The 18,257-nt window shown below is 42.7% G+C and overlaps 1 protein-coding gene across 1 annotated transcript; it reads left to right on the top strand.

Moving 5' to 3' along the window:
• The first annotated feature begins 10,438 nt into the window (after positions 1 to 10,438).
• Positions 10,439 to 16,691, top strand: ANKRD33 (ankyrin repeat domain 33). The gene is made up of 4 exons (XM_074221031.1): positions 10,439 to 10,534; positions 11,017 to 11,146; positions 14,262 to 14,402; positions 15,997 to 16,691. The coding sequence occupies exons 2-4, from the start codon at positions 11,026 to 11,028 to the stop codon at positions 16,689 to 16,691; spliced, it is 957 nt and encodes a 318-aa protein (XP_074077132.1). The 5' UTR covers positions 10,439 to 10,534; positions 11,017 to 11,025.
• The last annotated feature ends 1,566 nt before the right edge of the window (positions 16,692 to 18,257 follow it).

Here is an 18,257-nt window from a genome sequence, read left to right as displayed (position 1 = left end):
AAAGGCAATTTACAGATGAGGAGAAATCATCATGACTCTCAAATTTTTTTTGGCCTCAGGTTCACTTAACATAAATAACTTTTTAAAAATGTATTTAATTTTTTTTTAATTCAGAGCTGGAGGCAGCTCATACTGATTTGTAAGGGTCAAACGTTAAATTTTCAGGGTGATCATTCCTTGAAAATCAGCAAATGCTACAAATCAGGGCTTGATTTATTATTTTGTTGATTATCTAGATGAAAGAAAGTCAAGGAGAAAATGTTAATAATGAAGATTAAGTTTTAAGAAAGATTTTATTTATTTTGTCTTACAATTTTCCCCCTATTCTTGCTTCCCTTCCCCCACCCCCTACAGAAGGCAGTCTGTTAGTCTTTACATTGTTTCCATGGTATACATTGATCCAAGTTGAGTGTGATGAGAGAAATCATATTCTTAAGGAAGAAAAATAAAGTATAAGGAATAGCAAAAATAGATAATGAGATAAGTTTTTTTCCCTGAAATTGAAGGTTATAGTCTTTGTTTAAACTCCACACTTCTTTCTCTGTATACAGATGGTATTCTCCATCACAGATAGCCCAAAATTGTCCCTGATTGTCACACTGATGGAATGAGGAAGTCCATCAAAGTTGATCATCACCCCATGTTGCTGTTAGCATGTACAATGTTTTTCTGGTTCTGCTCATCTTGCTCAGCATCAGTTCATGCAAATCCTTCCCCCCAAATTCCCATACCTCCTGGTTTCTTTTTTTTTAAGGATTTTGCAAGGCAAATGGGGCTTGCAAGGGGTTTGCAAGGCAAAAGTGGCTTGCCCAAGGCCACACAGCTAGGTAATTATTAAGTGTCTGAGGCCGAATTTGAACCCAGGTACTCCTGACTCCAGGACCAGTGCTCTATCCACTGTGCCACCTAGCTGCCCCACCTCCTGGTTTCTAAACAATAGTGTTCCATGACATACATATACCACAGTTTGCTAAGCCATTTCCCCAATTGAAGGACATTCACTTAATTTCCAGTTCTTTGCCACCACAGACAGGGCTGCTATGACTATTTTTTTACAAGTGATGTTTTTACTCTTTTTCATAATCTTGAAGATTAAATTTTAAGATGTGTCACATGAACATTTTTTTCAGAGTTGTAAAATATTTGCTATATCAGAAATTAAAATGTTTCAGTATTATTATGAAAATAGAAAGGGACTCAGAGGCACACACACATACAGACACACACACACAAACACACACACACACACACACACACACACACACAGACCTACTCTTTGGGATTTCTAGGCAACATTTCTTTATTTAAGAGGCAGTTGGGGGTTAAGTGACTTGCCCAGAATCAAACATCTAATAAGGGTGAATTTGAGCTCAGGTGCTTCCTGACTCCAGGGCTGGTGCTCTATCCACAGAGACATTCGGGTGTCCTAGACAAAATTTTGAAAACTACTCTGGTCTATTCCAATTACCTCCTTTTATCTATGAAACAACTGATCCAGCATGAATAGTTGATCACATAGGTAAGTAGAGATTAGAACCCAAGTCTTATGTTCAGTCTCAATGCCTTTCCGCTGCACCACACTGAGAATGACCTTGTATAGTGCTTGGTTTAGAGAAAGAAGGGTCTGAATTCAAATCCTGCCTCAAGCTCTGGCGCTGTGTGATCCCATGCAGATCACCTCTCCTGGAATCAGTTTTCTTTTTCTTAAGGATTAGGATAGCAACAATATCTCTTTCATAGGGTTGTTGTGATATCAAAGTAAATATTTGTAAAGAGCTTAACAACCATAAAGTGCTACATATTAGCTTTTAATATTGAAACTAGAAAAGATGGATGATACTTATGTAACCATCAGGTTTCACTGAGAAGAAAAGTTTGACCTTCTCTTTGATCTTTGCCTCTACTTGTCTTTTACTGGGAGGCAAGATTTTCCTAAAGTTCCTAATTTCCAGTGACCTGAATTTGTTTACTATAGTCAGTTTAACATAAATCCAATTAATGTAACTGTTTATTTTTAGATTTTTTAGGGTTTTTTGCAAGGTAATGGGTTTAAGTGACTTGCCCAAGGTCACACTGTTAGGTAATTATTACATGTCTGAGGTCAAATTTGAACTCGGGTCTTCTTGATTCAGGGTCGGTGCTTTATCCATTGCAACACCTAGCTGCCCCATAATTGTTTCTTTGTGAGAGCTTAGAAGTTTATACATAAATGTTATAAATGAAAATTATCACTATAAACTTCTTAGACATACAGTTCTAAAGACCCAATTAGGGGAGAAACCCTACTATTTTGGATAGTGATTTATATCTCTGACTTTATTCAATTCTGTGTATATCCATAAAATCCCTGATGTTCTCCATTTATATTTTCCCATTAAAGCATAAATATGGACATGTAGCTTAAAATATAAGTGAATGACTAAGGATTTATGAGAAAATATCAATTTTGTGTGTGTGTGTGTGTGTGTGTGTGTGTGTGTGTGTGTAAAATCATAAGAAATAAGAAATGCCTGTTAACCAACAGGCAAGGGGAAGGAGATTTTGGAAGACTAAAAACTCACAGAGCCTTTCCTTCTTAAAGAGGCTTTAAAGGCTTCAGTCTGAGTTTTTGCTCCACTGAGTGGAGTCTGCTGGATGATTAGTCCTTAGTCTGAGAGTTTACATCTCAAGATGCCTACCTAGACTTCTTTCTATCAAGACTGCTGCTACTCCCACTCTCATCTCTGTGCCTTCTCTTTCCCTTCTGCTCTGACTCCTTTTCCTTTTCCACAGGCTGATTTCTTCAAAATTTCCAGGCCTCACTAAAGTCTGTCTTCTGGCTTCAAGCTTGCAATAGGATCAATCTCTTCCAGAGCTGAGGATCATACACTCTTCCTCCAGACTTCAACAACCAGGACTTCCATTCACAGGAAAATCAGTCTGAATATTTCAGTCTAAGCATACCCAAATACCTGACTAATTATAGTTAATTGGGTACTTAAGTCCAAGTTAAGTGCAGAATTAGTAAAAGAGCACCGGATAACTTTAATTAAAACTACTTTAAACTTAATTAAGTTCAGCTCTTTGGGCTCTTCAAAAGTGTACCAGGTTACTGCAAGAATTTGAAGATATAATCAAGAAGCCTCTGTCTGGGAACTTAGAGGAGTTGAGGATAATGAAGATGAGCCAAAAGAGTTGAGACAGGTAAAGATTGACCTGCTTCCCAAAGGTAGATTCAAAAGTGGATCCAAAGGTAATATTTAGGTAGAGAGGGTGCTGGACCTGAAGTTCAGAAACTTATTTGACTTGGGCCACATTATTTAACCTGTCTGGCTCAGTTTTCTCATCTGTAAAATGGGGTGATGATAATACCTGCTTCCAAAGATTGTTGGGATGATAAAATGAGATCATATTAGTAAAATGCTTTGCAAGCTTTAAAGTATTATATAATAGATGATAGATATTATTTGAATCCACAATAAGGTACATTTGACATCAATCCCTAACAAATGTTTAAAGGGTTTTCATTAAGCTTGTGGAAGAATTTGCGAAGGATTTGAGTTGTCCAAGTCTAATAGTGAACTCTACTACAGAAAAAAACCAGATAACTATTGATAAGGAATGCCATAGAGGAACTCAAAGTTTATGTTTTTATGAATCTGGTGAGATTTTGCTTTGGATAGTTTACAGGGCAAGCAGGTAGACTGATAGTTATAGGTATAGTGATTGCCTAAGTATAAAACTTGCTGAGGGTAGTGCTACTTCTGGAAGTTAATGGGAATTAGAATTCTGAGCATCAAAGTATAGATGATTTCATCTAGATTCTAGCCAGATTCTGAGCCAGACAGACCTTGAAACTACCACTGCCTTTGTTACCAAATTCTAGACAGGCTCCACTTAATTCTGCCCTCTCTAATACTCCTGCCTCCCTCCAGAAAACCTTGGTTCTAGTCTAATTATCCCTCTCTGGAAGTAAAAATTCTCTATCCAGCCTTGCCGAGGGTCACCACCTGCTGTCCTAAGCTGGTAATGTCCAATATCTTTCATGAAGTCATTTTTTTAACAAATGAAGCAATTTGGATGGGATATTAGAAGTGGCAAAGATTTCAGACACCATATTTTTTTTTAATAAAAAAACTGTTTTACTGATGCCTTCTATCTTCACCTTCCAGTCATTTCTGGGGTTGTAATGTGAGGACCCTTTTCCTCTACCTCCTGACTTCAATTTGAAGTTGTCCTTGTTACAAAGAAAATCAATGAAACAAAAAGGAATGGTGTCTGACAACATTTTCAATCTTTTCTCCCCCTGCCAAGAAGAAGAGAGTATATTTCATTTCCTGATGTCTAGGGACCATCATTCAAAGCCCTAAAGAGATAGAACTTTCCCGAGGTTAGAAGTTTCTCAAGGAGTAAGAATTAGAATTAGCACCTGCTGTCCTGATTGTCCAGCTCTCTCCCTCTATCTTATACCATGTGATCTATCCTAAGACTAGGAGAGAGACTCCAAGGTACTGGTGGGTAATGGGAATGTGATCCTGGGAGTCTCAACAGAGTCTCCCAGACCAGCAGCATGAATAGAGTGATTATATGAGTGTGGAGGTGTTCCCCAGTACCCTCAGCTGTACCACTACCAGGGTTATTATGAGGGCTTTTCTGCTCAAGAGTTGTATCCTTTAATCAGAGGACTTACTGGTCCAAATTGCTTCATTCCTCTGTTTGGTGCTTTGCCTAGAAATAAAACTCCCAACATGGTAGAAAAGAAATTGAGAGTGCTGGATCTGAAGTCAGGGGAAACTTGGGTTTGAAACATATTTATGATATTACTACAAGAGATATGCTGGAGCCAGCTCAAACCTCTTAAGAGTTGGTTGTTGGGGGGGGTGGCTAGGTGGCTCAGTGGATAGAGCACTGGCCTTGGAGTCAAGAGTACCTGAGTTCAAATCCAGCCTCAGGCACTTAATAATTACCTAGCTGTGTGGCCTTGGGCAAGCCACTTAACTCCATTTGCCTTGCAAAAAAACAAACAAACCTAAAAAAAAGAGTTGATTGTTAAATTTTCAGGATGGTCATTAGCATTTCAGTTAATGCCATAAATCAGAGCTTAGTTTATTGTTATATTGATTGTATAGATGTAAGCAAGGAATAGAGAAAGTATTAAATAATGCACATTAAACTTAAAAGTATATTATGAATTCCTCCCTTTTTTTGGAGAGCCAGCTGTTAAACCCTTACCAACACAAATCTGCTTATTACCTGTGTGATCACAGGCAAGTCATTAAACTTTTCCAAACTTCAGTTTCTTTCTTTGGACAGTGGGGATGTAAGGGTTTATCTCAGAGGGTTGTAAAAGTCTGTGAGACAATCTACCCACTTCTTTTTTTTTTAAGAAAAGTTTTATTGGGGAGGGGGCAGAGCCAAGATGGCAACAAGAGTGGATCGTGTCTTGGGCGCTCTCTCATTAAAACTTCTAAACTAAGGATTCTAACTAAACTTTCGAGAGTCAGAACCCACAGAGAGACCCAGTGAGGCAATTCTCCTACTCAAGGTAACCTGGAAAAGAGCAGAAAGGCTCTGCTCCCTGGGGTCTGAGGGGCGGCCCACCAGAAGGGTGGCCTGCCAGAGCGAAAGAACTTCAGCCTCCTGAGGCAGCCCCAGGGCACTGGGAGCCACAGCTCACAGCAGCCAAGGAGTTTCCTGAGCTACGCCCAGGGAGCACTGGGCACAAATTGGGGGAACAGCAGGGGGACCTCTGCCAGAGAGAGCATGTGAAACCCAGTCCTCAGGGCACACAGTCAGCAGGAGCCCCCAGGGCATGAGGCCATTGAACCTAGGGAGGGGAGTGAAGAGAGACTGCAGAGCTCTGTCCTCTGCCCCTGGAACAGGACTCTGGGGCTCTGAACACATTCAGATCCTGATTGCAGTCTAGGTCCCCCCTCATAGAACAGCAGGGTCACCCCACCTCAGCCCCGTGGCGGGGGGGGGGGGGGCACATATGGTCATTCACAGACCAGGAGGGAGGACAGAGCCTCACACACTGAGACCCTTGTGGGAGTGTCCCAAAAGCTCAGGAAGCACCCCAAAACCAGGCTTAGGCTGGGAAAATAAGCCAGCAGAGAAACAAGAGGAACACCATTGAGAAATATTTTGCCTGTGAGTTCAAGAAGGATCAAAACACTCAGTCTGAAGATGAGGAAGCACAAGCTCCTGCATCTAAAGACTCCAAGAAAAACAGAAATTGGGCTCAGGCTATGACAGAGCTGAAAAAAGACTTTGAAAATCAAATGAGGGAGTTAGAAGATAAACTGGGAAAAGAAATGAGAGAGATGCAGGAAAAAGATGAAAATGAAATCAGCAGCTTAGTCAACGAAATCCAAAAAAATGCTGAAGAAAATAGCATGCTAAAAACCAGTTTAGGTCAAATGGATAAAACAGTTCAAAAAGTTATTGAGGGGGCAGCTAGGTGGGATAGGGTGGCTAGGTAGCACAGTGGATAGAGCACTGGGCCTGGAGTCAGGAGTATCTGAGTTCAAATCTGGTCTCAGACACTTAATAATTACCTAGCTGTGTGGCCTTGGGCAAGCCACTTAACCCCATTGCCTTGCAAAAACTAAAAAAAAAAAAAGTTATTGAGGAGAAGAATGCTTTAAAGAAGCAATATTGGCCAGATGGAAAAAAAGATAAGAAAGCTCTCTGAGGAAAACAAATCCTTCAGATGTAGAATGGAACTAAAGTAAGCTGTTGACTTTATGAGAAATCAAGACACAATACTTCAAAACCAAAAGAATGAAAAATTAGAAGAAAATGTGAAACATCTCATTGAAAAAACAACTGATATGGAAAACAGATTTAGGAAAGATAATTGAAAAATTATTGGAATACCTGAAAGTCGTGATTAGGAAAAGAGACTTGACATCATTTTCAAAGAATTACTACAGGAAAATTGCCCTGATATCCTAGAAGCAGAGGGCAAAACAGAAATGGAGAGAATCCACTGATTCCCCCCCCCCCCCCCCCCCGAGAAAGAGATCCCAAAAAAACAACCCCCAGGAATATTATAGCCAAGTTCCAGAACTTCCAAGTCAAAGAGAAAATATTACAAGCAGCCAGAAGGACACAATTCAAATACCATGGAGCTGCGATCAGGATCTCACAGGACTTAGCAGCAACTACATTAAAAGCTTGTAGGGCTTGGAATATAATATACTGGAAGGCAAAAGAGCTTAGAATGCAACCGAGAATCAACTACCCAGCAAAATTGAATGTCCTCTTCCAGGGAAAAAGATGGACTTTCAATGAACCAGGGGAATTTCAAATGTTCCTGTTGGAATGGCCAGAGCTGAACAGAAGGTTTGATCTTCAGATACAGGACTCAGGTGAAGCATAGAGAGTGGAGGAGAAGGGGAAAATATGAGGGACTTAATGATGATGAACTGCATGTATTCCTGTATAGAAAAATGACACTGATAATACTCATATGAACCTTCTCAATTAACAGAGCAGGTAGAAGGAGATTTTATAGATGAAGCACAGGAGAAAGCTGAATTTGAAGATAAAATATGGTGTAAAAAAATGGAGTCAATAGAAAAAGGGAAATGTAATGGTAGAAAGAAAAAGGAGAGGGGGAATAGGCCAAGATATTTCATATAATAAGATTTTTCTTTATTACAATGAGCTATTGCAATGATATGGAAGGGGGGGAAGGCAAGGGGGAATGAGGGAATCCTCTGCTCTCATCAGAGGTGGTTAGGAGAGGAAACAACATATATACTCAATGGGGTATAGACATCTAGAGTAAGAAGGAGAGAAGGGGGACAGGGGGAAGGGGTGGGGATGTGAATGATGGAGGAGAGGATGGACCATGGGGGGAGTGGTCAGATATAACACATTTTCTTTTTTTACCTCTTGCAAGGGGCTGGGATTGGATGGCCTGTTGGGGACCATAGGGTCAGGTGGATGTTGGGCCTAAGGGGTGGTATGGGGGCTTGGGGCCTCTTGGCCCCAGGGCCAGGGTTCTGTCTGCTGTGCCATTCAGTTATGCTACAGCAGAGTCAGTGAAAGGAGAGAGAAAATATAGTACATGGAGAAATACGAAAGGAGGGAGTTGTGATCAGCAATGGCAATTGGAAAAATATGGAAGTAACTTTTATGATGGACTTACCATAAAGAATGTGATCCACCCATGACAGAGTTGGTGGTGTTGGAACACAGACTGAAGCACATTTATTATTATTATTATTATTATTTTGGGGGTACAGGGCAAATGGGGCTGGGTGGCCTGCCTGGGGCTGCATAGCAGGGTGATCATTGGGTGTCTGAGGCCGGATTCAGACTCGGGTGCTCCTGGCTCAAGGGCCAGTGCTCTGTATACCACCCAGCCGCCTCTACTATTTTATGTCTTCTTTTCTTTATTTTTTTTGGTTTATGCAGGGCAGTTGGTTTGGGGTGGTTTGCATGTCACACAGCTGGGTGATTGTTGGGTGCACAGGGCCGGATATGGGCTTGGGTGCTCCTGGCTCCAGGGCTGGTGCTCTGTCTACTGCGCCACCTGGCCATACCTACAATTATTACTATTATGTTTTTTAATTTTAATTTTAATTTTAATTTTTTTCTCTCCCCTTTACTTTATCGCTCAAGTGAGTCTATATTTTTGGGGGGTAGGGGGTATTTTGTTTACTCTTAAACAAGAATATTTTATTAATGTATATAAAAAATTGTACAAAATGAAATTAAATAAATATTAAATTAAAAAAAGAAAGGTTTTATTTATTTTGAGTTTTACAATTTTTTCCCCCAATCTTGCTTCCCTCCCCCCACCCCACAGAAGGCAGTTTGTTAGACTTTATGTTATTCCCATGGTATGCACTGATCTAAGTTGAATGTGATGAGAAAGAAATCATATCCTTAAGGAAGAATCTACCCACTCTTAAGTGATACAGCAATACCAGTTATTATTATAAATTATAAATAAAAGACTGAAATGCAATCCTTTACCAGTCCTTAAGGTTAGTTTTCCCCCTATCCATTTTGATATAGGTAAAGTAGGTCTGAAAAAACAAACCACAAAGCAACTTTGAAGGAAGAAGAGAAGAAGTAATTCTAGCCCTTTGCTTTGCTGGGAAGGGAAGGTTGTCTGTTTAGCTCTCTACTCAAGTTGGTTCTGGGATGACAGCAGTCACCCCATGATTCAGCCTGCTCTCTGAAGGGTGCTATGAAGTCACCCTCCTACCACCTGCCTCCCCTTTTCCCTAAGCTTCCCTCTTTCCTTTCCTTCTTTTTACCACCCTTCTTCAATTCCTCCTTTCTTCCCCTCTGCCCATCACCCTGCACCCCCTTCCCTATTTCTGTTCCCAGAATTTCCTTCTGCCCTTTCTCTCTGCCTATCCTCCTTTACCCTTTGTTATCTGGGTTCCCCTCTTTCCTCATCTCACCCTTACTTCAACCCTTGTTTCCTAGACTCCTTTCTCCACTGTCCCACCAGACTCCCATAGATGGACAGTTTGGGAGGAGGTGGGGAGTCCTCAGATTTACACAAATTCACTGGGCAATGAAAATGTAAACATTTCAAATCACCTGTGAATCTTAGGGCTGTATTTGTGGGGGAAAGGTTTGCTAGGATCATGATAGAGGTGAGTATCACCATTGCCTAACCATCCTCAGAGGGAGGACCTCTTCTGTGGGGGAAGGGGATCTGGATGCAGGGGGAATCTGTCTTTACTTCTTTCCAATGTTCAGAGAAGGACTATCTGAATGTCCTCTTCACCTTGTCCCTCCCTACCCTATTTCATCTTCACCCTCTCAATCCCTGGCTAACCCAGACTTGATCCAGCTCAGACTCTGAGGAGGTATTCTAAGGGCAAGTTCCCCTAAGCCCTGTCCATCTGCTCTGCCTGATCTATGCTTCTGATCACTAGGAGTCCAAGGAGTCAGTCTGCCAGGTAAGTATTGAGGGAATAGGGATCCCTTGGGCGCTCCTTCAGGTACTCCCAGCTAGCTTTCCTTTTGGGGACATAGAAGGGGCACTGTCATCATTTCCCTCATACCTCCACCCTTTGTGTGTATGATTGGTGATGGGGGTGGAGGGTGAAATAACACCTCTTGCCTGTGCCCACTCACACCTGGCATCCAACTGGGAGAGGGGAGTGGGAGGGATGCCTTCTGCAGCCAGAACCACCCTTCACTCTCTGAACACACAAACACACACACACTCTCTCTCTCTCTCTCTCTCTCTCTCTCTCTCTCTCTTTCAGCAGCTTTTTGTCTTTCAGATGGCTACCTGGATGAGGATGGATAAATAACAGTGTAGCCCACAACCTAAGCCTCAGACATGGAGGAGGGGCAGTCAGTGTGGGAAGGCGCAGACATGTGCAGTGAACTGTCAAAAGACTCTTTGCAGCTTCATCCTGAGGACCCCACTCCATCTGAAACCCCCACCCTCAGCAATGATCTGGGACCTCTCTACTGGGCCTGTGTGTACAATGACCCTGTCAAACTCCAAGCCACTCTTGACCGGGGGGTCAGTCCTGAGGAAGCCACCCAAGTAGACAGAAATGGGAGGGTGAGGAAGCCTTCCCTCCTTCAACACTGGCCCAGGAGGGGTTGGGCATAAATAATACAGGGACAGTCAAGAGACCACTCCACCACATACCTCCAGAGGCTAGATAGACAGGTTTTGCAAAGGGCACCCAGCAGAATGAAGAAAGGCCAGGGTTAGAGAGAACAGTATATCTGCTTTAACCCTTTAGGAAACCTATCTAGGGCATGGGGGTGGAGCAGAACCCTAAGAGGAATAGGGCAACACACTAGGTTGAAGGGGCCAGTACAGACACCAGGATAAGGACAAGACAAGTGCAGAGTCAGGGAATGCCAAAGGGGTGAGGAATGGGGCACCAAGGATGGGTGCTGCATGGGCAGGAATGGCTGGGATTAAAGGTGTAAGAAGAGGATAAGAGCATCTTGGGAAGGCATACAAGAATGGGAGTTTTGGGAAAAGAGAAATGGAAAGAGGGGAAGCTCTGCTGAGTCGTACCCTTTCCTCAGACAGGTCTCATGGTTGCCTGCTACAAGGGCTTTGACAGGATCGTGGTCCTGCTCAGTCACTGCCCCTTCCTCGATGTCAATCATCAAGACAAAGAAGGAAACACAGCCCTCATGCTGGCTGCTCAGGCAGGTGGGAGAGCAAGGGGTGGAGAAGGGAGGGATGGGATGGCAAAGGGAAATGTAGGAGGAGGGGAGCAGGGCTGAAGCACTTTCTCCATCCTGGTGTGGCTGAAGAGGGACTGGACTCTAGGGTCAGGAGATGTGGGTTCAAACTCAGACTCTCACACTTATTTGCTTATGTGGCCATGAAGGGTCCTATAGCTGCTCTAGCTCTCAATTTCTTCAACTGTTAAATCAGACTACTGATACTCACACTCCCTACCTCATTCAGTTTAATTCTATTATATAGGGTATCCCAAAAGTCAGTTTGAGCTTTAAAATTTTAAACTTTTAAAACATTAAAATTTAAAACTGCATAAAGACTTTTGGATATCCAGTTTTTCATGATGATGATGATGATAACATAGCCAAGATTTATATAATTGCTTAAAGTTATAGACACTTTACACTTACTATTTTATTTGATCCTCATAACAACCTTGGGAAGTAGATACTGTTATTATCCTTATTTTACCATTGAAGAAACTGAGGCAAACAGAAATTAAATGACTTGCCCAGGGCCACACAGCTGATAAATGTGTATGAATGGATTTGCATTTAGGTCTGCCTGACTCTGGGTCAAAGACTCTATCCACTGAACCATTTAAGTCCCACTTTCTACAGAAAGCCTTTCCTGATTCCTCTTAATTCTCATGCTGTCCTTCTGTTAATTATTTCCTATTTATCATATATATATACATATATATATATATATTTGTTTGTACGTAATGATTTGCCTGTTGTCTACCTCAATATATCGTGAGTTACTAGAGGGCAACAACTGTTTTTTTGCCTTTTTTTAATATCCTCAGAGCTTAGTCTATTAGAACAATAAATGTTTGTTGACTATTGACTTACAAGTGATAGGGATATAGAGATAAAAAAAATTTTAAAAAGGAAATAATTGCTAACCTTAAGTAACTTATTGATATAAATATATATGTATATATGAAAATTATATGTGTGGGAATGTTTACATACACATATATATCTATATCATATAGATTGGATATAAGGGAATCTTTATCATATAAAAAGGAATTGCAAACATTGTTTCTTTACCTATTTGAAAGGCAACAAGGCAGATGGGTGGAGGGCTGACTTTGCAGTCAGGAAAACCTAGGGTGTATTCTTCATATAACATCTAATACCTGTGTGCCATAAGCTAGTCACTTAACTTTTTCAGTCTTAAAGCTTCTCTTTTAGACTATATGTTACAGCTGAGTTGCAGAACATCATTGAGGAAGGCACTTTTCCATTAGGAGTTGGTCCCACAAATCCTATCCCAGTGACAACACCCAGTGGTGTATCTACCATAGAATACTTTTGCATCTTCCCCCAGCCCTCTCAGCCCTCCCTATGCTCAGCTCTCCCCCTCACCTCTATACTTAGTCACTACCCTAAATGCTTAGAGAGTCTAAAATACTCTTAGCTGAGACCTGAATGACTTCACACACAAAATATAGAACATTCCCAGCCAGAGATCATCCTCTTCACACACCTGGTCTCCTTATAACCCAGGCTCATGGTCATGCTTGTCATACCCTTTCCTCCTTCCCCCACTGTAATTCAGAGCACCTTGTAATGCTTTGTAACAGACCCACTTTTCTAGGGTTTTAAAGCAAGTGTTGATTATCCTTTTCACATCAAGAAACAGGAAATCCCAGTATTGAGAAGGGAAAATAATTTGCCAAGGTCTCAGTGTCTGAGAAATTAGATCTTCTAGGATCACTGAATTAGGGCTGGGAGAGACCTTAGAGGTCACCTAATTCAACCTTTCATTTGAGAAATGAGTCTATTGAGTGTTTGAAAAAAGTTCAAGTCACTTCTAGATGTTTCAGTGTTAGAGAAGGATCATCAAAATAAACTGAAGTGCAGGGAGGTTAATAGTCAGTCCAGGGGGCGGCTAGGAGGAGTAGTGGATAAAGCACCGGCCTTGGAGTCAGGAGTACCTGGGTTCAAATCCAGTCTCAGACACTTAATAATTACCTAGCTGTGTGGCCTTGGGCAAGCCACTTAACCCCATTTGCCTTGTAAAAACCTAAAAAAAAAAAATAGTCAGTCCAGGAGCAGCTAGGTGGCATAGTGGATAGAGCATGGGACCTGGAGTCAGGAGTACCTGAGTTCAAATCTGGCCTCAGACACTTACTAATTACCTAGCTGGGTGGCCACGGGCAAGCCACTTAACACCATTTGCCTTGCAAAAGCCTAAATAATTAACTAACTAACTAACTAAATAAATAAAAACAGTCAGTCCAAAGTCACTCAGGTTCCAAGTGACAGAGGACTCTGAGAAGGTTATGATAGAATGGAAAGACTCAAAGAACCAGAGTTTGAATCCCAGCTCACACCTAATAACTGTGTGACATTGGCCAAGTCATTTTCCTCCTCAGGACTTCAATTTCCTCATCTGTAAAGTAATAGGGTAGGGGTGGCTTGGTGGTACAGTGGATAGAGCACCGGCCCTGGAGTCAGGAGTACCTAAGTTCAAATCCAGCCTCAGACACTTAATAATTGCCTAGCTGTGTGACCTTAGGCAAGTCACTTAACCCCACTGCCTTGCAAAAACCTAATAATAATAATAATAATAGTAATAATAGGGTCTATGAACTACACAACCTTAGAATCTTTTCTAACTAAAACAAGGATTCTTAATAGTTTTCATGTCCTGGACTTTTCTGGCAATCTAGTGAAGTTTTTGGATCTTTCTTCAAAATAATACTTTTAAATGCATAAAACAAGATATATGTGATTTCAAGGAATTTCATTATACTGATATAAAATTATTTAAGTATTTTTTAAACCTAAATTCCAGACCCTGGATTACAATTCCTTCCTCTAAACCCATTTCTCTTTACAGTGTCCATCCTTATGACTATCCCCTAGAGAAAAGTTTTTCTTCGCTAGGAATGGGGGATGGTAGTAGTAGTTTGGAAATTTCATTCTTCCTCTTCTCTTTGGGAGAGATCCCTTAGGAGTAGGGAATCCAACCTTCTCCTTTCCCTCCCTCTCTTGGTTCTAAGTATGTGGTGCCTGGAAATTGCATTGAGAGTTAGGATGCCTGTTGTCTGACTTTGCTCTTCCAGGACACATCACCTTGGTGAATTACCTGCTGAACTATTATCCTGGCCTGGACCTGGATCAGAGAGACAGTGGAGGCCTGACAGCTTTGATGAAGGCTGCAGTGCAGGGCCGCTCAGACTGTGTGGCCGCCCTTCTCATGTCAGGTGAGTGCGGGGCTCAGCTTCCTCCTCAAGTTGGCCAGGTGAGAGGGTGAAGGGAGTTGGATACCCTATTCTGAGTCACCACTGGAAAGGACAAACCTATGAAGAAAGAGACAGAGAAGCACATTAACAAAGGGTAGTTCTAGCTGTTAATCCTGGGTACTGGAGAGCAATTGGAGCTCATGGAATTGAGCTTGGGAGGGCTTCCTGGGACAAGGCATTTTTGTCCTCAACACTGACAGAGGACTAAGTTTGTATGAGCGCCTAATAGAGAAATCAGATAGGTCCAATAGAGAAGACAGGGTCCCTAAGAGACTTGGGATCCCTTTAGAGAAAGAAGCCCCAAGGAACCTCAGACTAGACAACAGCAGTCAGGAAACAAAAAAGCATGGACTAGGACTTGATGGTAAGAAGCTCCAAGGCCTACATGGATGTTTCCTTAGTAGGTGCTTCCCTCTCATGGACACTCTCAGAAACATCAGCCCTTATGCATATTAACTCCTTTCTCCCTCCAAGGGAGAACATTTTGGGTCTGGTTTTGATGGTAGGTCAACAGAATCAATTTAGAGTTAGTGACAACTTATTTATAGATTGTCTCCAAGCCCTATCCCTAATTTAATCATTTGGGATCTCATGTTACTGACCCAGCAGGAGAGGAAAAGATAGGAAGAGAGCAGGGCTATTGCCACATTGAAGTGTAAGGGAACTTTAAGCCAGTTTATTCCTCTCCATAGGCTCATTTCCAAGTCCTAAACTGATCTGGAGAAGAGGTAGAGGACAAGAAGGAAGGGTCAGGGAGCTTGAGGAAGAACCTCAAAGTCCTCTTATGCCTGAAATCCTCCCTAAGGGCTCTAAAAATCACTCCAAAATGCCTTCAACTTTCCCTTCCCCCAGCCCCCCCCCCCCCAGTATAGTCCTGGATCACCTAGTGAGAGTAACCACCAGTCTAGCCAGCCTTTTCATCACTGCCTGCCACACTCTATATCTAGAGATTCCCCGCTACACTGGGATTGCTCCATCCATCTGTGCCAGAGCTTCAGGGCAGTACCTCTGCAACTCCCTCAACAGGTAGAAGCCCAGTACAATCTCATTCTTTCCCTTGCTATGACAGAGTATTGAGGGAAGGCAAGGAATGGGAGATGACCCAGGACATGAATGTGATTCCCTCCAGGTCCCAGTCTGTTTTTGGAAGTCTAATCTCACTTCCTCCTAGACCAGAGTTTTCCCTCTATCTCTATTAGAGAAGGATTCTTTACATACTAAATGAAATGTAAATGACTACAAAGTCTAAAGTCCTATTTCTGATTGGGTTTTCCCTTTTTGCCAAGGATGAGATGCTAGTGGCAGGATTTAAAGGTCTCTGGGAAGTGTATTTGTGTGTGGAGTATAAGCCAAGGCAAGTGAAAGCAGAGGGTGGGGAGGACACTCAGAACAAGAGATGCAAAACGAAAAGGTTAGGGTGGGTGACCTCCAGCATCTCTTTCAGTTCTGTATATGTATATATACTATGATCCTAAAACTTCCCAACCTCTTTAGGCTTCTGGCATGTCACTCCAATCCTTTCCACTGTTAGAGAAGCCTCCTCTCCTTTCTCCAGGTGCTGACCTGACAGCCGTGGATCCAATTCGAGGCAAGACAGCCTTGGAATGGGCAGCCCTGACAGATAGCTTTGAGACCATGGTCAGGATCCGTCAGTTGACCCGGCATCCCCGTGCTGAGCAGCTGAGTAGGCGTTATCAGCTTGAGTGGCCAGCCCTGGCTGGGCTTGTGGCCCAGGCCCAGACCAATCTCACTCCATCCTTCCTGGAGAGACTCCAGAGTGCCTTCAACTTTTCCTTCCCCCAGTCCCCCCAGGAGGGTGGTGTCCTGGATCACCTGGTGAGAGTAACCACCAGTCTAGCCAGCCCCTTCATCATCACTGCTTGCCACACTCTATGTCCAGACCTTCCCCCTGCACTGGGCTTGCTTCGTCCATCTGTGCCAGAGCTTCAGGGCACAGTACCTCTGCAACCCCAAACTCCAAGTGACTCCCAGCCTGCCTCTAACCAATGGGTCCTCGTTCCATATCAGAGGCCATCGGGAATGTTGAGCCTGTGTCCAGATTGGCTGATGGCCAGGGATAGCAGTATCCCCAAAATCCGTCTCACCAAGACCCAATCCCAATCCAGTCAGCAGAAGCAGAATTCAACACCCATAGGACATGGAGGATTGATACCTCCTTCCTGGCACTACCAGAAACTCCAAGAGAAAAGGAAAATGGCAGAAGCAAGCGGAGAGAAAGGAAATGTCTAGGGAAGATGGGGTAGGGAAGACCTAAGTTATAGGCAAGCATTTTAGGTTGTTGGAATAGGGTCCTGGTGTCTGCCTCTATATAGCCCATCTTCTCTCCCCTCCCCCACCCTGTTCTTTATGTTTTCTTTCTATCTCCTTTAGGGAAGAAACCTTTACACACTAATTGAAATGCAAATGACTACAAAGTCTAAAGTCCTATTTCTGATTGGGTTTTCACTTTTTGCCAAGGATGAGATGCTAGTGGCAGGATTTAAAGGTCTCTGGGAAGTGTATTTGTGTATAGAGTGTAAGCTAAGGCAAGTATGAACTCTTCTCTGGCCCTTTCCCTTTGTATCAGGGAAAGGGCCACTGATAATAGCTGCTCTATGGTATGCCAGCACAATGGACATCTATGCCCACCCTATGATGGGGCTGACAGGAGTGAGGTTTCTCTTTAGGGCTCTAAAATCATACCACTAGATGGCCACCTAGTCCACCTCTGAATTAGGCCATCTGAATAGGAAGCACTGCCCTTGTTCAGAAATTGGCTATCATCTTTTGCCCCAAATTAACCCCAAAGTCCTAGCCACTGCCTATCCCCAAACCAAAGGAGCCGTGAATCCTTTGGCTCCCATGCCCTCTCTCTTTACTTCATTTCTTAATACACCAAGATGGAGTCCAGACTTGGCAGGGGAACTTGTGTCAAAGTTCATCGTAGTTTGCTCCCTCATACCCCTCCAGGGGAAATCCTGGTCCCTGAGGAGAAGTAGAGGAATGGAGCACTTGCCCCACACACCCCCTCCCTACCAAACACATTGAGTGGTTTCAAACCCTTCTATCTATACCTGAAACCAGTTCCCCAAAGTCAACTCCCTGAGTTTTTCTGCTAGTATTTCTGCCATCCTTACCCCCACCCTTCTTCCTACAAAAAGCATTCTTTGACTTATCAAAGGAATAAAAACAGCCTCCCCCTGCCCATTGACCATGAGAGGACCCCCGTCCATTTCCCTTCCTTTTCCAACCACCCCACATATCCATTTGGTTTTTCCTTCTGCCTCAGTGCTTTTAATATAGGTTGAATGTTATTCTGGTGTCAATGTCTCCTTTCCCTAACTTCTGGATACCTACTACAGATGGTGAGCCCCTGGGGCAGCAACAGACTATGGTGAGACACAAGGTAATGAGATGTGACAACAGAGTGAGGAAGGCAGAGGTTCTGTCCTTTACTGTGCCTCTTTTCCTTCTGTAGCCAACCACCCTTCCATATAGCTTAGGTTGGGTTAGGCTGATCCCTGACTCTCCACCTGCTACTAACTCATTATTCTCATTTCAGGTTCTTAGGTCACTATAGGGTGTATTCTGATGTTTCCACTTGATTTTAAAATTGCACCATCTCTCTTATTAATTAATCAATTATCCTTGAGTTCAACACCCTGGTTGATTACTTTGATCAGACAAACTGGGGAAACTTTTCCAAAAACTCTAGAGGAGTTTTCATTTCTTTCTGTATATATCTACCAACACCCCCACCTCAACCTCCTACTTAAAAACACTGTAATAAACAATAAAGTGAAGACATTTATTTCT

Source organism: Macrotis lagotis, chromosome 2, assembly GCF_037893015.1.
Source record: "Macrotis lagotis isolate mMagLag1 chromosome 2, bilby.v1.9.chrom.fasta, whole genome shotgun sequence".
In the NCBI taxonomy this organism is placed as follows: Eukaryota; Metazoa; Chordata; class Mammalia; order Peramelemorphia; family Peramelidae; genus Macrotis; species Macrotis lagotis.
Note: the sequence above shows the minus strand (reverse complement) of the source record. Positions and strands in the feature narration are given on the sequence as shown.